Raw genomic sequence first — 27,038 nt, 5'->3', positions numbered from 1 at the left:
TTATCAGATTCTACCTCTGATATCATATTTTCCCCTCAGACTTGTTTTTGATGTGCACATGAACGGAAGCTCATGACCTGTATCTGCATGGTTATATGCATTCACCTGCTGCCACATTGTATAACTGCATAAAGAAACAGAAGCTCAGCTGTTCCTAATAAAATGACTGCTGAGATTATGTTGTAGTGGTTTCTTAAACCATTCTTCAAATAAAAATGGGATAAAAAGCAATCAAGAAAGTTTATGCCAGTTATGGCAGCCATCTAAATTTAAAATTTCAGAGCTCCTATTATTTTTATGATTTTAAATTCAGCAAATGCTGAGAAGTTTTATTTTACTATGTCTTTCATCCAGGGAGAAAAAGGACAGAAAGGGGAAATAGGGCAGAAGGTATGTTCCCAAACATTCTGTATCTTACTATCCATTTCTATCTGCTGTATTTCAACTATGTAAATCTTTGTGTAAACTCAAACATGTTTAGGGAGAAAGAGGTTTAGATGGAGTCAGCCTTCCTGGTCCACCAGGGCCGCCCGGACCTCCCGGACCTCTCATCAACCTTCAGGACGTGAGTTCATTTATTTTAACATGTATCTAGATTATATCCTCAATTGAAAAATTGCTTACGCATTTGTTTATCTGTTTCTCTACATGGCAGTTAATGCTGAATGATACTGAGGGACTTTACAACTTTACAGGGCTTTTTGAACCACAAGGTCCTTTGGTGAGTACATTTCCATCCTTTCAACGGGTAGTCAATAATGCTGAATCCTAAAAAATGTAGTTTTCTAATCCTGACATATAATAACGTGGTATAATAATCATGCAATAGCAGATTAGTGACAATTTCGTTTGTGCCACCAGTAGAAAAGTGAGAACTATAAGAAATAAAACACTTCTTACATGATCAGGAATGGCGTGAATCCGTTCAGCTCGTTGTGAAATAGAGATACAGAAGCACTGAAGTGTTTTATGTCTTTTATACCACAGCAGCCTTTCTTTTACCAAAGAAAAACCCACTCCCAAAGACTTTCTGACCCAGAAATGCTTAAAGGAGCAATAGTTGATTTTTAGTCAATGAGCTTACAGCTCATAAGAGCATGCAGAATAAAGGACAGCAGAGACACTCTAGACCATTCACATAAATCACTATGAACCAAATAGTGTGCGTTTATGATGTTATAACCTGGTTTTCATTGCTCCTTTAAAGTTACTGATTAATCTCAGACTGGTACAAAGTTCTGACACTTATATAAACTTGGTTCTTGGTTCTTGTATTGTTCTGTATTATTGTTATATATTCATTCAAAAACCTTTCAGTGTCACTGTGTAAACATGCCAGAATGATTATGTGTGAAAATCATTTTTATAACAGTAAATGTTGATCCTAATGATCACAGTGCATTAATCATACTGCCTGGACAAATACTGCCAGGCACTACTGTCCATACTGCCTGGACAAAGTGTGACAAAAAAATCAAGGAGGATAAAAACTGTAGAGCATCATTAAATCGAACCAGTTCTAGTCTCCAGTCTGTATTTGACCTAGACTCAGTCTTCTCTTCCTCAAAGGATCTAATTTCACACTGAGGAAAATATCTTCTTTTGCTGTATTTCAGAGGAGCAGTCTGGACTCTAGAGTCTCACATCTATAAAGTTAAATTTTGTGTTTAAATCTCCTTTAAGAGATCAGATACAAAGCCTGTGATTGAAGATAATAGATCCAGCTGGGCTTTATACTGAAAACTTCAAAACACCAAGCTGAAAAATGTCTTCAACTTTTCTGCTCAAGACAGTATTTATGTAGAAGAGCATTTGAATATTAATGAAGATTAGGCTATATATACAGTATATAAGTTCGATTGGAAAGTCTATATAGCGATACTTGTTTTGTATTTTGTTTTTTAAATGGCTATTGATTTCTCCAACCTGATTGGTCAGAAGGTAAAACTAGTAAGACTAGTTCAGGCTGAAACGGCATATCACATGCTTATACCAACACTCATTCTGATATGTCATAATTTCTATATTAATAACTCTTGACTTGGCAGATATTCCATCGAATCTAAAAATGAGAAACATTCTAAAGATGTGTTGGTACGGTAGAAAATTGTTGCAGTGAAGTTTTCTGTAAATAGATGTAAGTATATGTGGAAGGAGAAGACAGTGTCAAAGCTTTATATCCGTTAGAGGTAAATCTGTTTCTTTAGGAGACTTAAGAACTTTTTTTTTCTGTAGCAGGACAAACTGAGAAAAAAGTCAATATCGGTGAAAGAGTAATTCTTTGTAGTTGTTATGTTGTAAGCAATAACAGGAAATAACTTCTTTTGCAGAAATCTCATAACATTAAATAGCATCAATCTTTAATAAATATTGATTGTGATCATTAGCAAATTGCTGAGGTGTTAGAGGAATAAAGCCACCCAGCCAGTGACATTTGCTTTTAAATAATTGGTGAGTTTGTTTAATGTCTGCACACTTTCTGTTACATCAGTTTAAAAATATACATTTTAAAGTTTTTAACAAATGCAGCATTTGGAATTTGGAATCAATTAGAATCTTTATTGGTAACTGATGGACTTTAAGCAATCCTTTTTAACCAGTTTTCATTTTGCATTTAATTTTTTTCAGGGGCCAAGAGGGCCAAAGGGTGACCGCGGCATCCCAGGAGTTCAGGGCCCCCCAGGGTTAAAGGTAAGGCTGATGATGAGGAAACCTGGCCTAAAGTCAGCTAACAGATTCACTTATGTTATGTTATGTTAAGTATTTAGGAACCCAGAAATGTAATTTCTGTCATGCCGAGTCATTTCTGACATTGACATATTAAAAGTTCAATATTCCAAAAAGCCACTAAAAGCAAACTATATGTGTTAGATTTTAATCGGAGAGGTGACGCATTCAATTCAAGATTAAAGCGTGTCTCCATATTGAGTTTCTGGCAAGTACAAAGCAGTGATGTGTAAGAGCTTAATCGCTACCAGACCCACACACAGACACACACACACACACACACATAGTCCTTACACCAGCAAACTCAGTCCAGACCTACTCAGCAAACAGAATGAGATTGTTATCCAATACTAACCTCTTCTGAAAAGGTCCTCGGGTGCTTTCTTTGGCATATGGTTTATATTAACCTGAAAGTGTGTGTGTGAGTTCCTGAGTGTGTGTGCGTGCATGTGTATTTTCACCCTGCAATCCACTGCTATACCACACATTACCTTGCCCACATGTGCTTGCATATGTATGCCGTACTTGTTTGTCTATTGTGAAAAACACTTCATGGGTTTCTTTGTAATTATCTGGATTTCACCATAAATGCCTCATAAACTGTCATCTGACCTTTAGAAATCATACTAGTAAATATTTTGAGCAAACAACCCAAACAATAATCTGTAGGAAATTATATGTACTCTCAAATAAGATGATTGAAGGGGAAAGTATGTGAATCCTTATATATATAGATATATATATAATAACAAGCAGAGCCTATTTTAATGGCAATAATGTCAACCATCTGCTTTCTGTAGCAAACAGTCCTGCCCAGAGGTTAGGAGGTATTTTCACTCATTCCTCTATTGCAGACTCTATCAGTTCAGGTATAATTTGTGATGCCTTGCTTGAAAGGTCTCTTTAAATCACGTTACAGTATTTTAGTAGTCTGCTCATTGAAATCACAATAACACTTGTGTGTTTTATGTGTAATAACAAAACCACAAGCCTGCAATTTATTTCAATGATATATGGAATTCTTGTCAGGAGTTTTTACTCAACTCAGATAATTTTGATTTTGGGGGGGAAACACACACAAATTGGTTAGAATCTCTTTGCAACTTTGTGCTAAAATAAAAAGATTTGTTAAGTGTTCTTTAACCCTATGTCTATTTATGTCCATGATAGCAAGCGACAAAGCGATCAAAGCATTTGAAACGGAGATTTTTCGAGAGTACCTTCACGTACATACATTTGACCGTAGTTTATTCAATTTAGAAAATATTGTCAAATGGAAGAACATCACCAAAAAACATGTTGTGTATTGTTTGTTCAATAAATCTGTTTCCTTATATCTGATTTATATAACATATAAAATGATTCATGGATGATTTTATTTACAGTTTTGAAGTTTCGAACTTTTTGTCTAATTGTGTGTGGATTTGCTTTTATTTGTTTTTCAGCTGGTTATTTATGTGCATGCATGTCTTGTCTCTCTCTCTCTCTCTGTGTATGTGTGTGTGTGTGTGTGTTTATGAATGCATGTAGGGTGAGAAAGGAGAACCAGGGATAACTATTGGTGCAGATGGATCACTGTTGTCTGTAGTGCATGGGCCTCAGGGACCAAAAGGACTCAAGGTGCCTTCTGTTTAATGAACGTTATCTTTGTAGTCGCTTTAAAAAGTGAAGTGGTAATGAAAAGAGCAGAAAGCACATAAAAATAATTAGTCATTTAAAAGTGATTTAATAGTATTGTGGAAATGAAAATAGACCAAATAATAAACATGTATAATGCTACATTGAACAAATGTTTTTTTCACTGATAGATGGATCTTAACAAATGTTCATTGGTAACATGATCCAGATCATTCTTGCCTTTCGTACTTAAGTCTACAATAACATAAAACTAGCAGTGTTGCTTGTGACTGTGTTAAGGTCAGCACTGAAGAATATGTTAATGTCAGCAAGCAGTTTAAAAAGGGACTGGAAGATGGGATTTCACATTGATTTATTTGGACAAAAGTGACAGTAACTTTTTGCATGGATTCATTTATACAAATATTTCAGTGTAGTGTTTCCTCCATTACTAATTTGTGTGGTTTCCGTGCCTTGGATCCATTAGCGTTGTGTGGTATTGTTTACAAGTGGGCATGTTATTGACATGAACATGAATTTCCATTGGTTCTGAAGATGTTGTTATGTGTTCATTCATTATGTGAAAATGTTAACATGTTTAGGGTGACAGTGGTGTTCCTGGACTGCCTGGTTTACTGGTGAGTGCCAAGACACTATTATTACTAACATTCTATGGATGGATGGATGGATGGATGGATGGATGGATGGATAGATAGACAGACAGACAGACAGACAGACAGATAGACAGGACAGGACAGCCTGGTTTAATGGTGAGTGCCAAGACACTATTATTACTAACATTCTATGAATGGATGGATGGATGGATGGATGGATGGATGGATGGATGGATAGACAGACAGACAGACAGACAGACAGACAGACAGACAGATAGATAGGACAGGACAGGACAGCCTGGTTTAATGGTAAGTGCCAAGACACTATTATTACTAACATTCTATGAATGGATGGATGGATGGATGGATGGATGGATAGACAGACAGACAGACAGACAGACAGACAGACAGATAGATAGGACAGGACAGGACAGCCTGGTTTAATGGTGAGTGCCAAGACACTATTATTACTAACATTTTGATAGATAGATAGATAGATAGATAGATAGATAGATAGATAGATAGATAGATAGATAGATAGATAGATAGATAGATAGATAGATAGATAGATAGATAGATAGATAGATAGATAGATAGATAGGACTGCCTGGTTTAATGGTGAGTGCCAAAACACTATTACTACTAACAATTTTAATAGATAGATAGATAGATAGATAGATAGATAGATAGATAGATAGATAGATAGATAGATAGATAGATAGATAGATAGATAGATAGATAGATAGATAGATAGATAGGAAGTAGGTATGGATATAGATAGATAGATGATACCTGACTATTTGACTTGCTAGTATTTTATTTACCACACTTTAGTTTGAAGTATTTTCTTATTTCTTCCCCATGCCTTCTTCTTGCATGGCTACAGCTGCTTCTGTTCAAAGTGTTTTGGAAAATGTTGTGAGGCCAGAGTTGCCTGCACTGGAATAGACCAAGTGGAACACTTTTCCTTTTTTTCCTCTTTTTTCTTCTGGCACGTTGCTCTTCTTGCAGCTTGACTTCATTTGCCTGTGCACCTGTTATAAAGACTACAGTATTGATTGCAAGACAGTCATGCCTCAAGGTCATGATTTTTCTTTGTTTGGTTTTATCAAACAGGGCCCGGTCGGACCAAGGGGACCCAAAGGGGAATTTGGATTTCCTGGCCGCCCAGTGAGTTAACATAAGTTCTGCCATGCAAATCCAACATATTTTCTTAGGCTGTCTGTGTTTAATGAAGATGTTGTGCTTCCAAATATGGCCAAATGTTGTGACTGGGGTTAATATGGTTTGCACATTAATATTTAGACCTCTTCTGTGTCTTGTTGTAGGGTCGTCCTGGTTTGAACGGACGCAAAGGAGAAAAGGGAGACTCAAATGGATTACTGGTATGTATCACATATGTACAGTCAGCTGTAGAAATATTAGCATCCTTCTGATGAATGTTAAGCCATGGGGAAGACTAAAGCATTAATATTAAAAGCTATAATATTAAAACTAATATTAATTAGTTAGTATTCTGCAGTTATTTCCTTCAATGAAGAACATTACAGTAAAATAAAAATACACAGCTTCCCCATATGCTTAAGCCCAGGATGGAATCACTAAATCTTTTTTTTTTTTAATCTATTCATTTTAGCTTATTTTCATGAAGAGCGTCATTAACTCTGTGGTTAAAACGCGTACACACACTGAGTTGTAATTAGACACGTAGAACATTTTTCTGGTCTTAAAGGAGGGCTTGCACTCTAAAGCAAATCTACAAACAACAGCATGTCAGCACATGGAGAAAACATAGAAAACAGCTTGGAAATTTAACTGTTTACGGTGTCCATGTCCATGCATATTATTTAGAAAATAAAGTTGTTTCTATTGACATACACTAGGGCACAGTGGAATTCTCTTCTTCAACATGTCCAAGCTTTGGATGTATTCGTCAGAGCACAGGGTCAACTATATAATGGCACACACGGAGCTTTGAGCAAGGTTAAGGGTAGCTTGTCAACAGAGGTTCCAATCAACAAAACAGAGCCTTAGCCACTTAAGTGCTTATCTTTCTGATAACCTCATCCATTATTACTACTAGCAGCAATATTTTTCAGGTCATTTTGTAGTTTATTACATTATTTATATCCGTTCATTAAATTCATTATCTATCAATCCAATGCTTATTACACTTAAATTTGGCAAATAAAAATCATTTGCATCATTAAAAGTCTCTCTCTCTTCTTCCATCCTCCGTCTATACAAGGGCCCACCTGGTCCCCCCGGCCCACCTGGACGTCCCGGAATGTTCAACTGTCCCAAAGGAGTAAGTGTAACCTGTTTCTCCTTGTTTTTCTTGCTCATATTGAAATGTGACTCACCGTGTCTACTGTACCTTCACATGTTTATAGACAGTGTTCCCGATTCCTCCACGGCCCCACTGTAAAACAGCCGTAAGTGACGTGGGTCGTGCACTGGTATACAGACTCACCCACAGAGTCTGTTTCACACTCACTGTGTGTCTCAGAACTGATATATGGTGCTTTTGTCAAAATAGAGTCAATGAAGTTAAATGTAATGTCTTCCAAATGAAAGGAATAATCCAGTGATTTTCAACACAATATCTATCTGTTTGACCTGTAGCAGCACATGTAGGATTACAATAAACGTCATTTAGGCATGTTAGACAATACTGAGAAAAGACCAGGAAAACATTTTATTAATGCTTACTTAAGAGTCTGCTAATAAGGGCAGTTATTGGGCAGTCTGTTAAATATTACATTTGTAGAATTTTCATACGTATTGTTCAATGAAAGCTCTAAAATTTTATTATTTTATAATCCTTCAAGAGTCACTATAATATCACAAAACATTTGGAAAATTGTAAATAACTGGACATACTTTTTATTGCATTTCCCTTGTGTTAGAACTTAAACATTTTTGATAGGACATTTTCACATAGGTGTCACATCCCAAGACATCAACAATTATTGGGTGTAGTTCAAAGCATTGTTTAAAATCTTTTAAAAATGCGCTTAAACTTTCATTACGAGAAAATTTTGAGTGAACTCTTTTGTCAGTACATGGAAATGGGTTGGTGTAATCAGACAGGGTAGAGATTAGGTTTGAAAAAAACTGGAGTATTTTTTTTAGTTTGTTTTAGCTCATTTTTTTTCATTTTGGCAAAACACCATATTGCTTGTCCTCTGTCCTATGTCTATCCTGCATAATGCAATCGCATGAGGTTTTATAACTTGAAGTAGCTGTAGATCTGAGGTGTCATATCCACAAAAATTCTTGTGTAACTGAAGGATTTTATTTCAGCCAAGCTGGAACACTCCTGATATATCTTATATAAAGGCCTCTAATGAATATGAAAAAACTATTAAATGAAGTGAATCAGGTTTTGCTCTTGCTTGATTGGAAGGAAAACCTACAGAACACTGGGTATTGGATTAAATTGGACACTTGTGTCATTGTAGAACATCTGAAGTCTGTCTGTGTGAGTTCAAAAGTTCAGTTTGATTGTCAAAACATGCCAATTACTTTATGAACATTGTTTGACAACCGTGTAAAGCCTCGACTGAGTGAATTGACTGATGTGAAATTTGTTTGGTCATTTCTTTATAGTTCACAATCTAAAGCTAAATCCTATATACTATACATCTTATTTGGCTAATAACAAGTTTGCCAAATTTTAGCCAATCACTGAACTTGGGAACAGCACAGAAATGGTAACGCTCTAAAAGCTGAAATCCATCAGTGATGAGCATGTTGCATGACAGAGAAACATGGTATGAGTTTGCTGCTCTTTTGGTAATGAACTAACCAAATATGATCATGAAGTAATTCATTACAAAACAAATATATTGACTAAACTCAAATGATTTGTGCTTTTGTGTCAGAGACAAGTGGACATTTCAAACTCTTGTGATTAATGTGACTTCTAATTTGTTGTTTCTTCTGTATGTAAAGTGGTCCAATAGAGACAGACAGACAGACAGGCAGAAAGACAGACAGGAAGGCAGAAAGACAGACAGAATGACAGACAGACAGATAGATAGATAGATAGATAGATAGATAGATAGATAGATAGATAGATAGATAGATAGATAGATAGATAGATAGATAGATAGATAGATAGATAGATAGATAGATAGATAAATATTTCATTATTAAACCAAACTAGTTGCTACTACAGAAGAAGCAGCAAGGCCACTGTATTTTGTCTGATGAAAAACATGCGTGCACATAACACAAGTGTTTTACGTTTGAGTTTTCCCTTTTTTCTGCTCCATGGACTAAATGTCCTGTTTGTCCAGTGCATGATTTCTTTCCCAGATGGTTTCACTCTAAAATCATTCTGTTTGTATTAACACTACTTTGTTTACTACCGTTTAAATTTTGCCCTTCATCATGACCTGTAATTCTTTGTTTTTCTCCCTTTTTGGGGTTTTTACAGACCAACAGCAATTCTACTGCAGGTCAGTTGAAACATCCTGCTGATTTACTGTCACATTGGTTAATATAATAAAAGCTGACATGACTTGAAGTAAAGCATGTGTTTTTTTTTTTTTATGAAGAGATAAATAACTATAATGTCAATAGTTAATGTTTTCACCGAAGAAACTCTCCTTTTCTTAAAAAAGTACAAAATCCCAAAATGATGGATTTTTGCTTGCTTTCCCCATTTGTCTCCTAAAGAGGGAGCCAGCTGTTCAACATCTGGAGCTAAAGGGGAGAAGGGTGAAAGGGGTCTTCCTGGTCCTCCAGGTCCAACAAGTATGTCACTTTTTCATGTTTATATCTACTATATATAAATCTGCACCACATTAGGTATCTGTTCTTTTATTTGTTCACAACATTGTTTTTTTATGAACTTTTTGTCCCTATCACAGTTACCATGCTGAGTGCAGGCACCATGGTGAGTTGAAGATGCCTAATGATCTCGTGTTCTTTGATGATTGTCACCAGACCATGAAATAAAAACGTGTTAGACGTAAACCTAAACCTGACTGCATTTAATCAGGAAAAGTGTGTGGTTATTTTACGTGTGGTTATTTTACATGTGCATACAGTATGTTCTAGGTGAATATGTTTACATTTCTTATGAGTTTGTGTGTGTGTGTGTGTGTGTGTGTGTGTGTGTGTGTGTGTGTATGTGTGAGAGACAGGGAGAGAAAGGTGACTATGGCTTTCGGGGAGAGAAGGGAGAGAAAGGCGAGGCAGGGATGCCAGGGGCAACAGGGATGCCTGGAACATCTGGGTTGGTGGTCAGTAATCGCACACATGCACACACATACACACACACCTTTTTAGATACAAAGATATAAAACAGTATTTTTGCAGTGATTGTTGGGACAATATTTTATCAATTTAAGGACATGTGACATGACATAAAGGGCTACAAGTACATGTATATATACACACACCTGCATCCACTTACATCCGAAGAAAGATGTACGTTTTTGTGAAGATCTAGTTATTTGATACTATCCTATTTATCCATTAAAAAAAAAACTGCTAAATACATCTACACACGCACACACAACCCACACACACACACACACACACACACACACACACACAACATTACACATGTCTTGTAAATCAGGTAACCGTATAGATAATACTATTTTGAAAACACTGACCTTTTCTGATAGATAGATTACATGTTCTTTAATTCTTTTATCCTTTTGCCTTGCTCTCTATCTTGCTTTCACATCTCTCTGATCTTTTTCTGTTTTGTTCATTTTTCCACTTTGTCGCTGCCTCCCACTTTCAATCTTATTTCTTTATATCTGTATTTTTCCTCATCAAACTCACTCAGTTTCTCTAGACTGTATGCTCGTTTGATCTTTTTTTTTTACTTTGGAAATTTATGATTGATGGGCCTTTGTTAAAAATAATTGCCCTGATGACAAGCTGCCTTAAATTTTGTAAGTGCTTCGATGTTTCGTTTAATTAGAAATGGATGGGTTGGCAAGCCTTTATTCAGAGATTAAAATGAATCCATCCAAAACAAATAAAAAAAAAAAATAAGGTCCAAACTGCTATGAGAATAATGGCAGAGTGCACTTTGTAGAGTGGGTCCCTTTTGCTTCATGAATTAGATTTCAAATGCTATAACAAGCAGCTAATAAATGACTCCTGTTTTGTATTAACATCAGAGCAGAGAAATCTACATGTACCACAAGCTGAAAGAAGTTGTTCTGGTGGCAGTAGCTGATAATCAATTCATAAATCATTAATAATCGGTCACTGTAAATAATTAGTAATAATATATTAATTTAATAATTAAAATATTAAATTTTTCTAATATTCTTGGTTTTCTCTGAAGGGACCTAAAGGAGAATCAATCATTGGACCTTCTGGTCGTCCAGGACTTCAGGGGCCACCTGGGCCTCCTGGTATTGGGAGACCTGGTGCCACCGGACCCCGAGGCCCTCCCGGACCTCCCGGACCTCCTGGCTATAGCTCTGGTAAGACATTAGAGCTTAATAAACAGTTATATTCTCTTTGATTTTTTTCTTGGCACAGTATTAAACCCTCAGAAGAAATTTGTACAGAATAAAAACTGTAAAGCATTATGGTTTGTACTGCACTCCCTAATAATTGTTGGTAATAACTGTTTTGGCTGAAGCACCAAATCATGGTTTAAAAAAAACAGTCTTGTGGATACCTGATTAAACTATAAGAAACTGTTGCCAGAAACTGTTGTTGTAGTAAAAACTACAAGTAACCAAATAATAAGCTTAGACTTTAAGGAGTTAAACTTCCCTTTCTGATGATAATGATAATGATGATGATGCTGCTGCTGCTGCTGCTGCTGATGATGATGATGATACATGCTTGGAATGAAGCACCAGCTGGCCACTTAGTGGAAGCATCAGAAACTTTTGTATTCAGTAAAGAACAAGAGTAAAGTATATAGTAAAGTATTCTTGTGATTTCAGGTGCTGTTATCACTGGTCCACCTGGACCTCAAGGTCCTCCTGGTCCACCAGGACCAGCTGCTGGTGGCTTTGGCTCAGTGAGTGACACTCTTAATCACACACTAATAACCTTAAGTTGTCTTATTCAGAGATGAGTTACATTTTCATACCGAGGACAGAATAGTGATATTGCACAAATTTGAATTCGGACCTCAGGCATAACTGCAGTCTCAGTTCTTACTACTCAGACTGTTATAAAGGACACAAGGAATGGAGTTTGGCAAAAACAGAGGCGTGTTTCAGCTACTCAAAATTCTAACCATGAATTCAATTTGAATTTTCTTTCATTATGTTGGCATGGCATTTTCTATTCCAAAAAATTTTATCAGGGCTTAAAGACAAGGTCTTCTTTATAATAATAGTTGTTTAGATCCTTTTTTAAATCTGGCAACCTTAGAAGTGTGAATAAGCAGGTACCTAATGAGCCATCCCAAAAATCTACTTACACACACAAAATTTTATTATTTATGCATTAATGTGCTACATGTTGGGTCTATATTTTTGCCATAGCTAATATACAGTAAAAAAAATTGCATATAATGTTTCTGCTCGACTACAAACTGTTATAGAAAGGACATTATTTACAGTGACATTATTTACTGTCCAGTGTCACACAAATGAGAATGGGTTCCCTTCTAAGCTTGGTTTCCCTCAAGGTTTCTTCCTCATATCATCTCTGGGAGTATTTCCTTGCTACTATCACCTCAGGCTTGCTTATTAGTGATAAATGTTAGAGATAAAGAGTAACTTAATTTTAAACTTTACAATTTTATTCTGTTTCTATGATTCTGTAAAGCTTCTTTGAGACAATGTGAATTGTTAAAAGTTCTACACAAATAAATAAAATTGAATTAATGTTACAGGTAAAGAAATACCCAAACCTTTATGCCTTGAAGCATGAGTCGTACTTGGTTGAAGAGGGAACACTGTCCATGGTTAAGGATACGAGTAAACTGTACTTCAAGGTCCAAGGGGGTTGGAGAGAGATTCAGGTAATATTTTGCTTTTCTTTTATTCTATTATATACAGTATGTAGTCTGTATCTGTATAAGAATATTTTTTGTATAGCATTTTCTAACATCCATTCCCTGTATCTCTTTTAATACATAAAAATGGTCATTGAGAGTTATTGTGAAAGAGTCCATAAATGGAAGCATATCCAATGTTAAAAACTAGCCAGATCAGAGATGAAGGACACGGATATGTGCCATGTTTTCTTTTGTTTCGTCTTTCAGCTTGGTGGGTTAATTGAGGTGAATTCCCCTACTGTTCTCTCACAAGATGATGTAAGTTTCTTTCACATGTATGTATGTGTGTATGTGTGTATGTATGTATGTATGTTTGTATGTATGTGTGTGTGTGTGTGTGCACTTTGTTTTTGTGTGATGTGAGAAAATGCTGTAGCAAGTCATTTTAGAGCACTACAAGTACAAACAGTTGCATGCAAACTTAAAAATCTTGGGATCACAAAGACCATGTTTGCTTTAATAAATCATGTCCTGCAAAGGAAGAAGCCCCTGCTCTAATATTGGCATAAAGAAGTCAGATTAAAGTTTGCAGGTGGAGTGTAGTTTAACTGATTGGCCTTAATAATCAATGCTTTGTATGTATGTAAAAGGGTGAGAATTTAATTTGAAGAACACCATTCCAACTGTAAAGCACGGGGGTGGCAGCATTATCTTGTACTGTTGTTTTGTTTTGCTTGACAAAGGAATGATTATCTAGAATAAGGGTGTGCGGTCTTATCCGAAAAGGATCTGTGTTGGTACAGGTTTTCATTCCAACCAATCAGAAGCCACATTTAAGTCTATTTAAAGTCAAAATTAGTGGACTAAACAGGTGGAATCAAGTGTGACGCCTGCTCCCAACTCTTAGCAGATAAGATTAGACACCTCTAATCTATGAATATTGATGCAAGATCTCAAGACATCAGCCAAAAAGTTTGAATGTGGTTGCAGCTGGGTCTTCAGTGATCTACACCGATCCTAATCATGTCTACAAATTTGTAAAAAAAAAATGATTTATAGAAAATTTGTCTGAGTAAGGAGTTACACCATTTCTGTCTGGAGGAGTGAGCAAAATTTCTGACTTGTGAGAAGCTTTTAGAAGATCAAGCTTTTAGTTTCAAGACCAAGTTCATGCTATTAAAAGGCAATGCCTTCAAATACTGACAAAGCATATCGTCGCTGTCGGGCGGAATCCACATATCTCCAAAACCATTATTTTTCAGGAAATGAAAAAAACGCTGTACCTTATCTGCAGTGCACAGGGTTTAGTCCGCGTTGCAGTGGATTGTATTGCGCTAAATTCCTGTCCTCAGACGAGCACCAGAACTAGCGGGGGTCAAGATTTTTTTTCTTTGAACCCAGTGTTTTGAAGACATTTACCTCAGAAGACGTGTTGATTCGTTGCGACTCTTATTAAGGAGAAATATGCCGCGAATCTCTCCCGCGGAGTGAAGAAGAGGTTGAAGTGTCCAATGGAGTTATGAGATTTGCGCTCAAGCTATTTTCAAGACTTTACATTGGTTAATAACTTGTAAAAATAACAGACCCACGTGGGGACTGACCAATAGCATCGATATGTGAAAAAATATGAAATTGACCAAATTTGGACATACGAGGTTTCCGCCCGACAGCGACGATATGTAAACTTCAATCTATGTGCATGCTAACCTTTAGCCTCAACTGTACTTTAAAGTTTACTCTCAAGCCCCAGCTAAACACATAGTAGCTAAATGCTCAGATTTACACAGGGGGGTAAAGGGGTGAAGGGGTTGTGTAACCTTAATTTATGTTATGACTGATAATGATTAAATTATGCATTTAATTTTGTGCTAAATGTTTATTGAACTAAATTGCATGATCACAATTTTTTTTGAGTGCTACCTGGTTATAATGTTGGCCTTGACATAAAACACTACTTTTTTTCAGATTCCTTTCTGCAGACAAGTAATAGTGTTTTAATGATAAAGGTAGACTATTTACACCCATCAGCTTAAACAAAATCTTCTCTAATTCTGTTCAGGCTCACCCTTTAATAGTGACTCCTCGACTCAGCAATACACCTAAAATTCACACGGGAAGTGCGGTAAGAATGGCTGTCTTTTTCTCACTATTCTTTTCATTTCAGTTATAAAAATACACAATATTGTTATTTGTTATGGTTTCATATGAAGGAAAAAACATCATGGGTTTAGTTCTAGCTTGTATTTCTGTGGTTTCCATGTATCCTGTTTTAGACTATAAATTATGGTGCTGTCAATCCACCCCTGTTGTAGGGCATCCCAGCCAGTCTAGGTTTATTTTAGTGGCTAACTCCATGGCAGGTCCATTTAAAAGATTGATGCTCCAAAGCACAAGTATACAAAAGATACTGTAATATGATAGCACCAGGCTGGGTTTAGGCCCAGGAGAGACTTGTTTTGTTTGTGTATTTTAGGCATGTTTGTAAAAAAAATTTTTATTAGAATTTGATGTGAATTTGTAGTGAATAGTGTTAAATCATACAAATGTTTTCACTCCCTTAAGGAGCACTTATAGCAAAAAGACACATCTGAAATCTCACGTATGAGAAATACATTTAAAGGTTAAATGAACATGAATGATGTTCCACTGGAACACCTTTACATCATGGCACTTAGTAGACACTCATATCCAGAGGAACCTATATTTTTCTCATTTATACATCTGCGCAGTTGAAGTTTAAAAGCCTTGCTCATGGGCCCAGTAGTGGTAGCTTTTGTGGTTCTGGGATTTGAACTCACAACCTTTCAATCAGTAGTGTCTTATCTACTGAGGTTTCCCTTCCCTTTAGAGAAAGAACTCTAAGTACATAGCCTACTGCATGTACAACTTGCAAAAAATGTAGAGATGACAGATGGCATAGTAGTTTTTTTTAATGAAAGGAGCTACTGAGACTTTAGACATTTGTGCTTTCAGCTAATATCAGGACCGGTATCCCTGGGTATAATGTTCATCCCCGTTATAGCCCACCTTTCTATACATTCTTCACAACACTTGATATTGTTGTGTTACCAATACCAAGTTATATTTGTTCAAACTCTTCCAGATGTCATATCTTCTCCAAATCAGGCCTGGCGTTTGAGAGGAACGTGGCAAACTTTGGATTGTAGTCAATGGTGTTTTTTTTAAAACATATTTACAATTTCCTTTTCTAGACAAATTGTAAAACTAGTAGTGTGTTTGACATTATTTTAAAGTTGGGTAAAATAATTGTGTACACTGTGGGAAAAAAGCTCATTGAATTGATTTAATTCAAATGCATACTTTAGTTCCATGTGATACATGGAAAATCATATGAGCATGTATTTTTAAAGCCTTGATTAAAATAAAAAACAGAGTGTGAACCTGATCTAAGACTTAAACCCACTGATGTCCTGCAACAGACACATTTCCCCTGCAATATTCTACCATTCATGTTTTAATTGCCTAAATTTATTAGTATGGTTATACTGTAGTTCCCATCAGTAGCAATTTCCTTGTGAGATTACACAATTTAATGGTTCTAAAATAGTATCTACATTTTGATGTAGTAAATAAAAATGTGTTTAAATTCAGTCTAAGCAATGAAATTGTTTTGTTGAGAAATGTACTTTTGTGTAATATAATTTCTTTTTAATTCCTGTTGATTTATATTGATATGATACACACATTCCCTATTTCCAGTGTAGGGTGAATATATTCAAAAACATAATTGTAAAGATCTGTTAATAAATCTTTTTGTACATATTGCACATATTACATATGGTATGCTTGTTAAAAAGAAGAAGACAGATTTAAATGTAATAAAAAAGTAAAATGAATCTCACATTTTGGTTACAATACTCATCGTTTGGGTAATTATGTCTCACAGCTTAGGCTGGTTGCCCTGAACACTCCACTGACTGGGGACCTGGGCTCCATTCACTCAGTGAATAAGCAGTGCAGACTGCAGGCTCAGGCCATGGGAATCCGAGACGAGTACAGGGCTTTCCTTTCTCACCACCTACAGGACCTGATTGACATTGTAGAGCCACCCTACCGTACCAGCCTGCCCATCGTTAACCTCAGGGTGAGCCACTTGTCTTCTCCGATATGTAGATGTGTTTTTATTAAGAAGGGAGGGGTGTTCAAAAGCAGTAAAAACTGACTAGGAGCTGTTTGTTTTAGGAGATTTAAAGCTGACATGAAGCTGTTCTAGTTCTTGTTTTCTTTGTTCTGAGCTAAGAATGTTTTCTTTCTACATCAGGGTACATTAAATAAAGTGTGTATCCTATTTGTTGTAGGGTGAAGTTCTGTTTAAAAACTGGGAAAGCATCTTCTCCAATCACATTCTCCCTGCCGGGATCCCCCTCTACTCTTTTGATGGACGAGATGTGATGAGTGATCCTTTCTGGTCAGTTAACTATCCAAACACCTAGATCTGGTTTGTTTTAGGAAATATGGTAAGGGGCAGCTAAACAGTGCATATTATATAGAATGTGTGTAAAATGGACTGATGTTTTGTGCATCAGTACTGTAGGATCATAGCTGTAGATTCAAAAAATATATATATACTGTATTACATTTTAGTGTGTAGTTTACCAGGATGACCAATAAAAAGAGTATTATAATATGATTTACATCTACTCATTTGACTGAAGCTTTTATCTAAAGTGAATAACAAGTTGAGGGTTAGAAAAAAAAATTATTATTGTATTCTGGCAAGTATAAAATGATTAGATTCTTTGTGTGAACAGTGTAAACATTGTATGAAGCCCAAAAATCGCAGCAAGAAATATTGTGTGTATAGAACAAGAACAGTCAGAGTCTGATGGCAGTATTATTCTATTCTATTCAGTCAAGGCCCGGTGTAAATCATTGATAAATAATAAAGTGCAGTGTATGGAGTGCTACAGATTGCTGGTGTAGGATCTGATGCTACAATACCATCTGTCTGATGCTGTCTGCAAGAGACAACATTGGAGTCAACAGTGGCAGATTTGTGATGCAGGGTTTTAAATGGACAAACTTCCTAAAGTTTTAACCACCAGGCTACTACTAACTATTTAATAAGTTTCCAAGAGGTATTAAGCACTTGTCACAAGTAACTCACAAAATCAGATGTAAATGCAGGTAAACAATTAATAATGAAAACTAGACAAACAGTTCAAAAAACAGATTAAGATAGTGCCAGTCAGTTACAACCATAGTAGACATGATGGCATTATCAAGACCAATCTATTGCAGTTCTTTCCTGAAATTAAAATAAAAATAACAATAAAAATAATGGCTTGCCTATCCACAAACTTGGGCTGCAATAGACAATTTTCTCCCCCATTTGTCCACCGGTCTGTTTTTACAGCTAGCTTTGCCAGTACTTTCTCTGTTTATGTGTATTTATACCTCTGGGTGGTATATATAGCTACATGTGCTATGTATCCGTGACCACTGTGACAGCAGAGCTGCAATTGTGGTTAGCAAATCCTCTTTTTAGAGCTGATTGCGAAACCTGATGTTTTTAAACGATTCAGCTTCTGTTTCAGCGTATTGGCATGAATAGTTATACTGTTGATGAAATCTAGGGGCGTCAACCAGGAGCATCTATCTACAGCTAGGAGCAATGACTACTGTAGTCTTCTGTAATGTAGCCTGCATGTGTTTTGCATTAGCAGAAATTAGTTGAATACCATTGGGCACATTGGATTATGATAGATGGACAGCGGATACACAAAAATCTAGACCATTTTATTCATCATGTGCTGTTCTGCCAAAGATTATTCCATGAAATATTGCCATGCACGTTTAAGGGTGCCAGTGAACACCATGTTCTTTAGGTTTTTGCTAGGTTCATATTAAGTGATGAACACATTTCAGAAGTGTGTTTTATTTTAATGCTTGTGTATCGAAGAGCCAGCTGCTTTCTGTGGTCAGTCATTGGTTTCACTCCCATGTTTTGGCAAGATAACCAGCCCGCTGGACCGAACCTCTGAATTTGATTGATGCGTCTCACGAAACCTGTGGCCACAAGGGGGCAATAATAACTATGTTGTTATACACTTAGAATGGTATCCATGGAAAACATGGTAAATCGACTTGTGACATTTAGTCCTGTCATAAAAACCAGATGATTTATACCTTAAAAATGTAATTTAGAGGCCGAGATTACAGTTCATTTAAGAGTTTTGGTATATTTTGTGAATGTGCCTGTATTTCTGTACATTGACTGTTTAGTTTCAGATTATAGAGATGCATGTTTCAGGCACAAATTTAAACATTCGTGCATCTGAAAGAGTTTTTGCCTAAACATGCTGCATATATTAGCCTTAAAATCTGTCTGCTGCTGTGCAGACCATATATTTATCAAAATAGTTATATAATTTCATTCAGCTGTTTGTATCGTCAGAGTTATTATTCCGCTAAACTAACACTGGAGAGATTAGGATTAAAGCTGGTTTTCATAAACCCTGACTACCTTTTGGCTGCTTATGAAAGGATTTATCACTGTGCGATTTTACACCTTATTTGTTTGAAAATATTTCTTGTATATTTACATTCAAATGTGATGCCCCACACCTCCAGGGTTAGGGGTTCGATTCCCACCTCTGCCATGTGTATGTGTGGATTTTGCATGCTCTCCCCATGATTCATATTCTTCTGGGTACTCTGGTTTCCACCCCTGGCAAGAGAGATAATTGTAGCTGTTTGGCATCTCAAAAATTGTCCAATTGTGATTGGGTGTGTGATTGTCCTGTCTTGTACTCTGAGTCTCCTGGGATAGGCTGGAATGGAAGGATGGATAATGGAAGGATGGATATTTACATTCAGAAATTTAAGAAAACTTTCACCAGACTATGTATTAGATAATTAGTTGCGCTCTTATTTATTTTACTCAAATAAATCTTTTAGATATTTTACCACTTCTTGATTTAAAAAATGCAAGAAATCATATGTGAACCATTATATCATTCGGTCGATTGCGATTGGTTTTTCCAATCAGATCCGATAGGACAAGCAGAATAATTAGTTAATGCATCATTAGTAACTTCCCGGTCAGGGTTTAAATTCATAAGAAAATCTCTATTTAAGACCAGTTATGAACTGAAGTGATACCCTTACTACCATTTAGTGTTTTCCAGTGTCTCTATTGTCATAGGGATATCTCTGAACTCTTTTGGTTTAGGCCACACCTACTTCATATTTTCAATCCAAATATAGATACACATATATTCATTATTGTCTGCATTGTAATCATCCAAGTTGAGTTTCTCTGAATTTTCACTGATCTGTCTGTGTTTTTCTGCATCGTCTCTCTGCAGGCCACAAAAGGCCATATGGCATGGATCATCGGAGAGGGGAAGGCGTCTGGAAGATAAGAACTGCGAGTCTTGGAGAGCTGGAGACATGGCCATCACGGGTCAGGCTTCCTTCCTCTACAGTGGCCTCCTGAATCAGCAGACCCGTAGCTGCTCCAACCAGTTTGTTATTTTGTGCATCGAGACCAACCCCAACCACAACACCGTCGAAGAACTCCAACGGGCACAGTTTCGCCACAGACGCTGGCATTACAGATATTAACGTCGACACCAGAAAACCTCTGCCATCAACACGTCAACATGCTAGAAGATGTAAATATCTGTACGTTGATGAAAGGCCATGTCATTGAGAAACTAAAGATCCATCGGTGAGAGCCATTCTCAGGTTTTCGAGCACATGGACATTTTGTAGCAAAGCCATTTCTCTCACAATGTAAAGCTGCATGATAACGATGTTTAAGCAGAGGGACGCACCGGGTCTTCATTCCCTACAAGTCATTTTGATGCACTGTATTTTCAATTTTCAATTTTTGGAAATTCATAGATGTCTTTTTTTCTACTTCACATCATCTTTTCATTTCAAGTAGCAAAAGATGTGTCAGTATTTAATTTAATTTCAGTGTTTTATTTATATCTGACCGCACATAATCTAAATGTCCAAAAATTGAGGATAAATATGTAATTTATAGTTTCAGCTGTTCAGATAAAATCTGCTCCTGTTTCTTGCCTCTTTTATAAAAGAAGAATTTCTACAGCATGTCTGTTGATGAAATTATATTCCTTTTTTTTTTGTAGTTTCTGGAAATGTGACTGCAAATATTTTTTTTTTTTCCAGAGAGAGATCAAGTCCTCATTTTCTTTTGTTTCGGTTTTTAGGCCAACAGTTTGAGCAGTGGTTAGTGGTAAGGAAGTAAGGAGTATTCTTTCTTTTCACTGGTGCTTATTAAATAAAATCTCTTTTCCAAATATATTGTCATGTGTTTCTTTAAAAAAAAAAAAAAAAAAACTTTAGTAATTATTTACTGTGCAAAAGACATTTTGTTTCATGAAGACGTGGTAAAATAAAGATAAATTATTAGTATTTCTTATAAAATAACTTAACTTTTAAAAGTGTCAACTTAAAAAAGCTCTCTAATTAATCTAATACTTAATTATTTAAATGGCTCCAGTAAGGTTTTATTATTTAAAGTCACACTTCAATCTAAATAGTTTACATGAGAAATGTTACCCGTGTCAGAGTTTTTACATGAAGGCTGTCTGTGTCAGTTTAACCTCAAGTGACCTTGGTGTTGTGTCACTATCCTTGATAAATAAATTCATTTAAAATGGATAACTACAATGATTTTAGTTACTTGATCTGCATTTTATAAGCACGTTTGCACCTCCTAAAAACAGCATGTAACAGAGAGTGTTGGCAATGCCACTGGCTGGCAGTAGAAAGGGTTGGCATGAGATTTGGCTGTCTCAGAGTCCATTCTGGTGAGGTTCTGGGGTTTACCTCAGACTTTCATCACTGCATTCTTATATTCCCTGCCAACAAGCATCACAATTCCCACAAGCTAAAGTTTTTTTTAGTTTGTTTTAAAAAGAAAAATCGTCAAAAACTCTAATCCCTCTCAACTCTCAACCTATCATCACCCCACCATCTTACTTCATCTCTGCTTTGTATTAGTCTTATATATTTTTTTAGTCATTTTCAGAATTAAGTTACTACAGCAGTAATGTTAGGAGGACACCTGTGAAAATTTGTGTAATGGAGCAAAAAAGAGTGTATGTGTGTGTGTGTGTGTGTGTGTGTGTGTGTGTGTGTGTGTGTGTGTGTGTGTGTGTGTGTGTGTGTGTGTGTGTGTGTGTGTGTGTGGCCATGCAAGGTCCAAACAGCCACATAAATATATAAAAGAATTAATAAAAAATGTGTGGTGTTTTTTTTGTTGTTGTTGTTTTTTTTTTTTATAAAAGCTATTATTTAAGGTTAAGACAAGGTTATGCTTATGTGCTTATGCGTATGGTTAGATTTGGCTTCAGTACTAATTATGTGCATGAAAATTTGGTCAAAGGTTTTTTGGTCACCTGACTGACACATTATATGTGCTTGTTGAATATCACATACTAGATATAGTCCCCTTTTTTACATTATGCTCCACTCTTCTGAGATGGCTTTTCACCAGAGTTTGGAGCGTGGCTGTGTGGGTTTGTGTTTCTTCACCTACAAAAGCATTAGTGATGTCAGGGACTGATGTTGGGTGAGAAGGTCTGGGGTAACGTCTGTGTTCCAGCTCATCCAAACGGTGTTCAGTAGGGTTGATGTCAGGGCTATGTGCAGGATATTCGAGTTCTTCCAGACCAACCTTCACAAAACACATTGTCATGGCCTCTTAGTTCCATTGTAGAAAGATTATAATGCTATGATGTAATAACCTGCAGGCATAAGGTTGCTAAAAGTATAAAAACAAAGATAATAAGAAAGAAAAAATTAAATGTTTTTTTTAAGAATCTTACAAAATTAGGTTTTCATTTCTAATGGCTTCAAATTTATCAATGCCCCCGGGAAAACTTTTGGACAATAAAATAAGAAAGAAAGCATTTACATGAATTCTGTTCTCTATTAAGTTCATTAGAGACTGAGACTGGGATTTCTGTATGATTTTACTGTACAAAAACACTGTACAGGTGTGTTAATGTGTGTAAATAAATGTACAGTGGTCATAAGTGAAGTGGACAGAGTGTGTATGAATGTACAGAGACACTGTGTAGAAATGTGTTGTTCAGTGTGCAATGTAATAGTGGTGGAGTTGAGAGTTATGGAACTCATATAGAGAGCTTCTACAACTGCTGAGCACTGGAGATTCCTAGATTCATTTCAAATCACACAAACCATCGATGTAATTCAAAAAGCATCATCACATAGCGATTTAAATCCGTTAAAGACAAGCTCTGCATAATTAAACAAAATTACAACAATAACTTATAGGCTTTATCTGTTTAGTACAATCTGTACCTTGCTCAATCTGATAAGTTTATAAAGTAAAACAATTAAGTGACGTGACATACGGCTAAGTATGGTGACCCATACTCAGAATTTGTTCTCTGCGTTTAACCCATCCAAAGTGCACACACACAGCAGTGAACACACACACACCGTGAACACACACCCAGAGCAGTGGGCAGCCATTTATGCTGAGGCGCCTGGGGACCAGTTGGGGGGTTCGTTGCCTTGCTCAAGGGCACCTCAGTCGTTGACGGCCCGAGACTCGAACCCACAACCTTAGGGTTAGGAGTCATACTCTCTAACCATTAGGCCACGATTTCCCACGAATTATATATATTTTTTTAACGAAATAAATTAGTTACATGCGAATGAAACATTAAGTCCACCGGGTTTTTTTGTAGGTTTCTTTTGTACTGTTTTAGGCATTCCTTCTGTATATGTATAGAAAAAAGCTGCAGAGTGAAATCCCTTCCTCTTATGGTGAGGGTGACATTTAAACTCCACTCAGAAGGGGACTCCTCGGCTTTCATTAGTCTTCTGCTCTGTGATTAGGCAGCTGCCTCAGCCTCATTAAAGTCTAATGAGGGATACACTCAACTCTTCATATGAGGTTTCCTCTGTCTAAATATAGTCCAAGCTCTGTATTGGTGGTGGACCCAGGTCTATTGAGGGTGAGCGACTCTACATGTGTAAGCCACATTGAGGAATTAGTGCCGCTTCCTGTGCTTCTTTCCTCTCTTTCAAGTTGGAGCCGGTTCATAACCACAACAAAAATCCTGGTTATAAGCTGTAATTAGAACACTATACAGGATGTGAAAGCATAGTGCCTTAACGTAGGTGGGTCCGTTTTGACATTTGTATTTAATTAAATTTAACGTTAGTCAATTATTTTTTTTCTTTCGGGTTTATTCTGAGACTTGAAAAAAAGTTTTATGTAGCTGGAATTTCTGTTACCAGGTTAGATGTGGCATTCTTTCTGTAATTACATACCCAAATATAGCCATTTATTGACAACTAAAATGCATTTAATGAAAGTCCACATTCGGATATATAAGTCCAGCATATAGGAGAAATTTAAATGGAAAAAGAGTTAAAGTAAGTTATTTTAGGATTTGAACTGATACATTAAAAATGTGATTCTAAATGTGATCACTTCTCTGATTTAAATCTAATTTGCTAAAATGAAGGTGTGAGTCAATAGAAAACCGTATATATCTTTTATTTTGCATTGTTTATTGGAAATAGGTGTCATAAACATGTCAGATTTATTTTATGTAGCAGTAGAAGAGGCTATTGAGAACAATGGACCAGTAATTTAATGTAATATAATATAGTTTTTCTAATTTCTGTCACATTTGACCCACACTCAAACGCACCAAATAAATACCATGTATGCCTCAAAAATCATGCGAAATCTCGTATTCTGATAGACTTGTAGGTCATGTGTCCGTTTTGTTATACAGGTTCAGAGGCTAAATGTCATCTGAACCAGTAATCACAATAGTGAAGCTGATTCAAATGCAATTTACTAATTTTTTCACTTTTGTTTTTGTGCTGTTTCCATTTGTTTTGTATAGCAATTGATGACAGAGATAGAAAAATGAGATTCATGAGTTTTTATTCATATTTACAAGGAGATCTGCCAGTCAGCTGTGTGATCCAGGAGAGCAGGAATGATCATGGAGATGTCACAGGATAGGTCATGTCTTTGGGGACTATGTGATGAACTGCCTGGAATGTAAGATGTTTTGTATGGAATGATCCCAGTGAATTTTTTCAATTAAAGTAAAACAAAAGTCCTTAATCAAAGAATAGAATAACATTATTTGCTTCCAAAGACTCCAGAAAGCGATTCTATTGCTTAAGGAAAAACAGATTTGTACTTTTCTTTAAAGATTTGTTGACCATTTAGTTATAGGAATAATCATTGCTTCTGTTATCATCAATGAACAGAATTCATTGCTGAAAGTATAGCTCTAAATGACAGAATGTTTAACCTCTTTATTCTGGTCAGGTTCATAGTGAAACCGATTGTATCCCTTGATCCCTGGTTACAAGGCTAGAGAATTCACAGGTGATTGGACAGCAGTCCATCAAACGATAACATGCACACCCTGACTTACTCATTTAGCATAACTAAATTACAAACCAGGATATTTTTGGACAGTGAAATTATATTAAACTAGCATTCCAACATTTATTATTACACTGAGCAACTTCTTGTGTCCCGTACAATGTACTACAGTACTAAAGTGTGTTAATCTACTTCTTCACAATCTATTATTACACTGAGTAACATCTATTATTACTGTTATTGTCATATTTACTATACTACTGTATCTAAACAGTACATTAAACTGGTATTGCAGCATCTATTGTTACCCAGAGCAACATTTATTTTTAAACTGAGCAACCATCATGTGTCCCAGACAGAATACAACAGTACTAAACACGTTACGTTTCTTATACGTTAAAACATCTGTTATTGCACTGAGTAATTAAGTAAAGGCATCCAAAACAATATACCACAATACATAAGTAGTGTAAAAATAGTGTAAAATAGTACACCAGCAACCGGCTTGTGTCTCAGACAGTACTAAAAAGTATGTTATCCTAGTACTCCACCATCTTTTATTACCACAAGCAACCAACATGTTACGTCAGACAGTAAACAACAGTATTAAACGATATGTTAAACTAGTATTCCAGCATCTTTTATTACACTGAACAACCATGTTATTCACACAGTACATATGGCTTCTTTTCACAAGCCATCAGACTCCTTAATAACTGAACTAAACTGTACTGAGCATAACACACACATCAACTGGATGGACTGCACAGACCTACACCAAATACAGACTTTTCCAATATACATCCATCAAACTGTTTACATGCTGTTATGCACACTGTTTTTGCTCGTTGCACATGCTGTCTCACATTTCGGTTGATTGTTGTTTTGCACAATACCTCATGTAACTGCTGTTATAATTCTAATGTGTTCATTCCAGTATTTCTGCACATGCAATATGCACTTTCTTTTGTCTTGTCCTGCACTGTCTTTTTGACTTGTCCTGCACTGTCTTTTTGTCTTTGGTCCTGCACTGTCATTTTGTCTTGTCCTGCATTGTCTTTTTTCTGCTCCTGTCCTGCAATGTTTTTTGTCCTGCACTGTCTTTCAGTCTTTTGTCCTACACTGTCTTTTTGTCTTTTGTCCTGCACTGTCTTTCAGTCTTTTGTCCTGCACTGTCTTTTTGTTTTTTGTCCTGCACTGTCTTTCAGTCTTTTGTCCTGCACTGTCTTTTTGTTTTTTGTCCTGCACTATCTTTCAGTCTTTTGTCCTGCACTGTCTTTTTGTTTTTTGTCCTGCACTGTCTTTCAGTCTTTTGTCCTGCACTGTCTTTTTGTTTTTTGTCCTGCACTATCTTTCAGTCTTTTGTCCTGCACTGTCTTTTTGTTTTTTGTCCTGCACTGTTTTTCTGTCTTTTGTCCTGCACTGTCTTTTTGTTTTTTGTCCTGCACTGTCTTTCAGTCTTTTGTCCTGCACTGTCTTTTTGTTTTTTGTCCTGCACTGTTTTTCTGTCTTTTGTCCTGCACTGTGTACAGCAGGTCACACAGATGCACATAACAGATGCAAGTTATCTAGCACTAACTTACTGTACTAAGTCCTTAGCTCTGTCTTTCTTCTATGTAGCACCACGATCCTGGAGAAACAATGTCTCGTTTCACTGCGTACTTCAACAGCTATATATGGATGAAATGACAATAAAAGCTTACAGCTAAACTGTATGTTAAACCAGCATCTTTTATTACACCGA

The 27,038-nt window shown here is 36.3% G+C and overlaps 2 protein-coding genes across 3 annotated transcripts in view; both read left to right on the top strand.

Moving 5' to 3' along the window:
• col15a1a (collagen, type XV, alpha 1a) overlaps positions 1 to 21,197 on the top strand; it is a 71,721-nt gene extending 50,524 nt beyond the window's left edge. The window contains exons 21-42 of one of the 2 annotated variants that reach the window (XM_060869656.1): positions 355 to 390; positions 482 to 565; positions 656 to 721; positions 2,629 to 2,691; positions 4,258 to 4,347; positions 4,947 to 4,982; positions 6,075 to 6,128; positions 6,287 to 6,343; positions 7,207 to 7,266; positions 7,352 to 7,393; positions 9,403 to 9,424; positions 9,645 to 9,722; positions 9,839 to 9,864; positions 10,115 to 10,213; positions 11,281 to 11,422; positions 11,897 to 11,973; positions 12,799 to 12,927; positions 13,171 to 13,221; positions 14,963 to 15,025; positions 16,811 to 17,008; positions 17,223 to 17,332; positions 20,235 to 21,197. In XM_060869656.1, coding sequence (XP_060725639.1) covers positions 355 to 390; positions 482 to 565; positions 656 to 721; positions 2,629 to 2,691; positions 4,258 to 4,347; positions 4,947 to 4,982; positions 6,075 to 6,128; positions 6,287 to 6,343; positions 7,207 to 7,266; positions 7,352 to 7,393; positions 9,403 to 9,424; positions 9,645 to 9,722; positions 9,839 to 9,864; positions 10,115 to 10,213; positions 11,281 to 11,422; positions 11,897 to 11,973; positions 12,799 to 12,927; positions 13,171 to 13,221; positions 14,963 to 15,025; positions 16,811 to 17,008; positions 17,223 to 17,332; positions 20,235 to 20,493 — 1,842 coding nt within the window. In that variant the 3' untranslated portion in view covers positions 20,494 to 21,197. The remainder of the gene's footprint in view (positions 1 to 354; positions 391 to 481; positions 566 to 655; positions 722 to 2,628; positions 2,692 to 4,257; positions 4,348 to 4,946; positions 4,983 to 6,074; positions 6,129 to 6,286; positions 6,344 to 7,206; positions 7,267 to 7,351; positions 7,394 to 9,402; positions 9,425 to 9,644; positions 9,723 to 9,838; positions 9,865 to 10,114; positions 10,214 to 11,280; positions 11,423 to 11,896; positions 11,974 to 12,798; positions 12,928 to 13,170; positions 13,222 to 14,962; positions 15,026 to 16,810; positions 17,009 to 17,222; positions 17,333 to 20,234) is intronic. The other variant, XM_060869657.1, reaches the window with a different exon arrangement.
• reck (reversion-inducing-cysteine-rich protein with kazal motifs) overlaps positions 1 to 27,038 on the top strand; it is a 121,894-nt gene that overhangs the window by 27,731 nt on the left and 67,125 nt on the right. The gene's annotated exons all lie outside the window — the stretch shown is intronic.

The sequence above is a fragment of the Tachysurus vachellii genome, chromosome 5, assembly GCF_030014155.1.
Source record: "Tachysurus vachellii isolate PV-2020 chromosome 5, HZAU_Pvac_v1, whole genome shotgun sequence".
Lineage (NCBI taxonomy): Eukaryota > Metazoa > Chordata > Actinopteri > Siluriformes > Bagridae > Tachysurus > Tachysurus vachellii.
The sequence above is the reverse complement of the archived record's forward strand: the minus strand, read 5'-3'. Positions and strand labels throughout refer to the sequence as shown.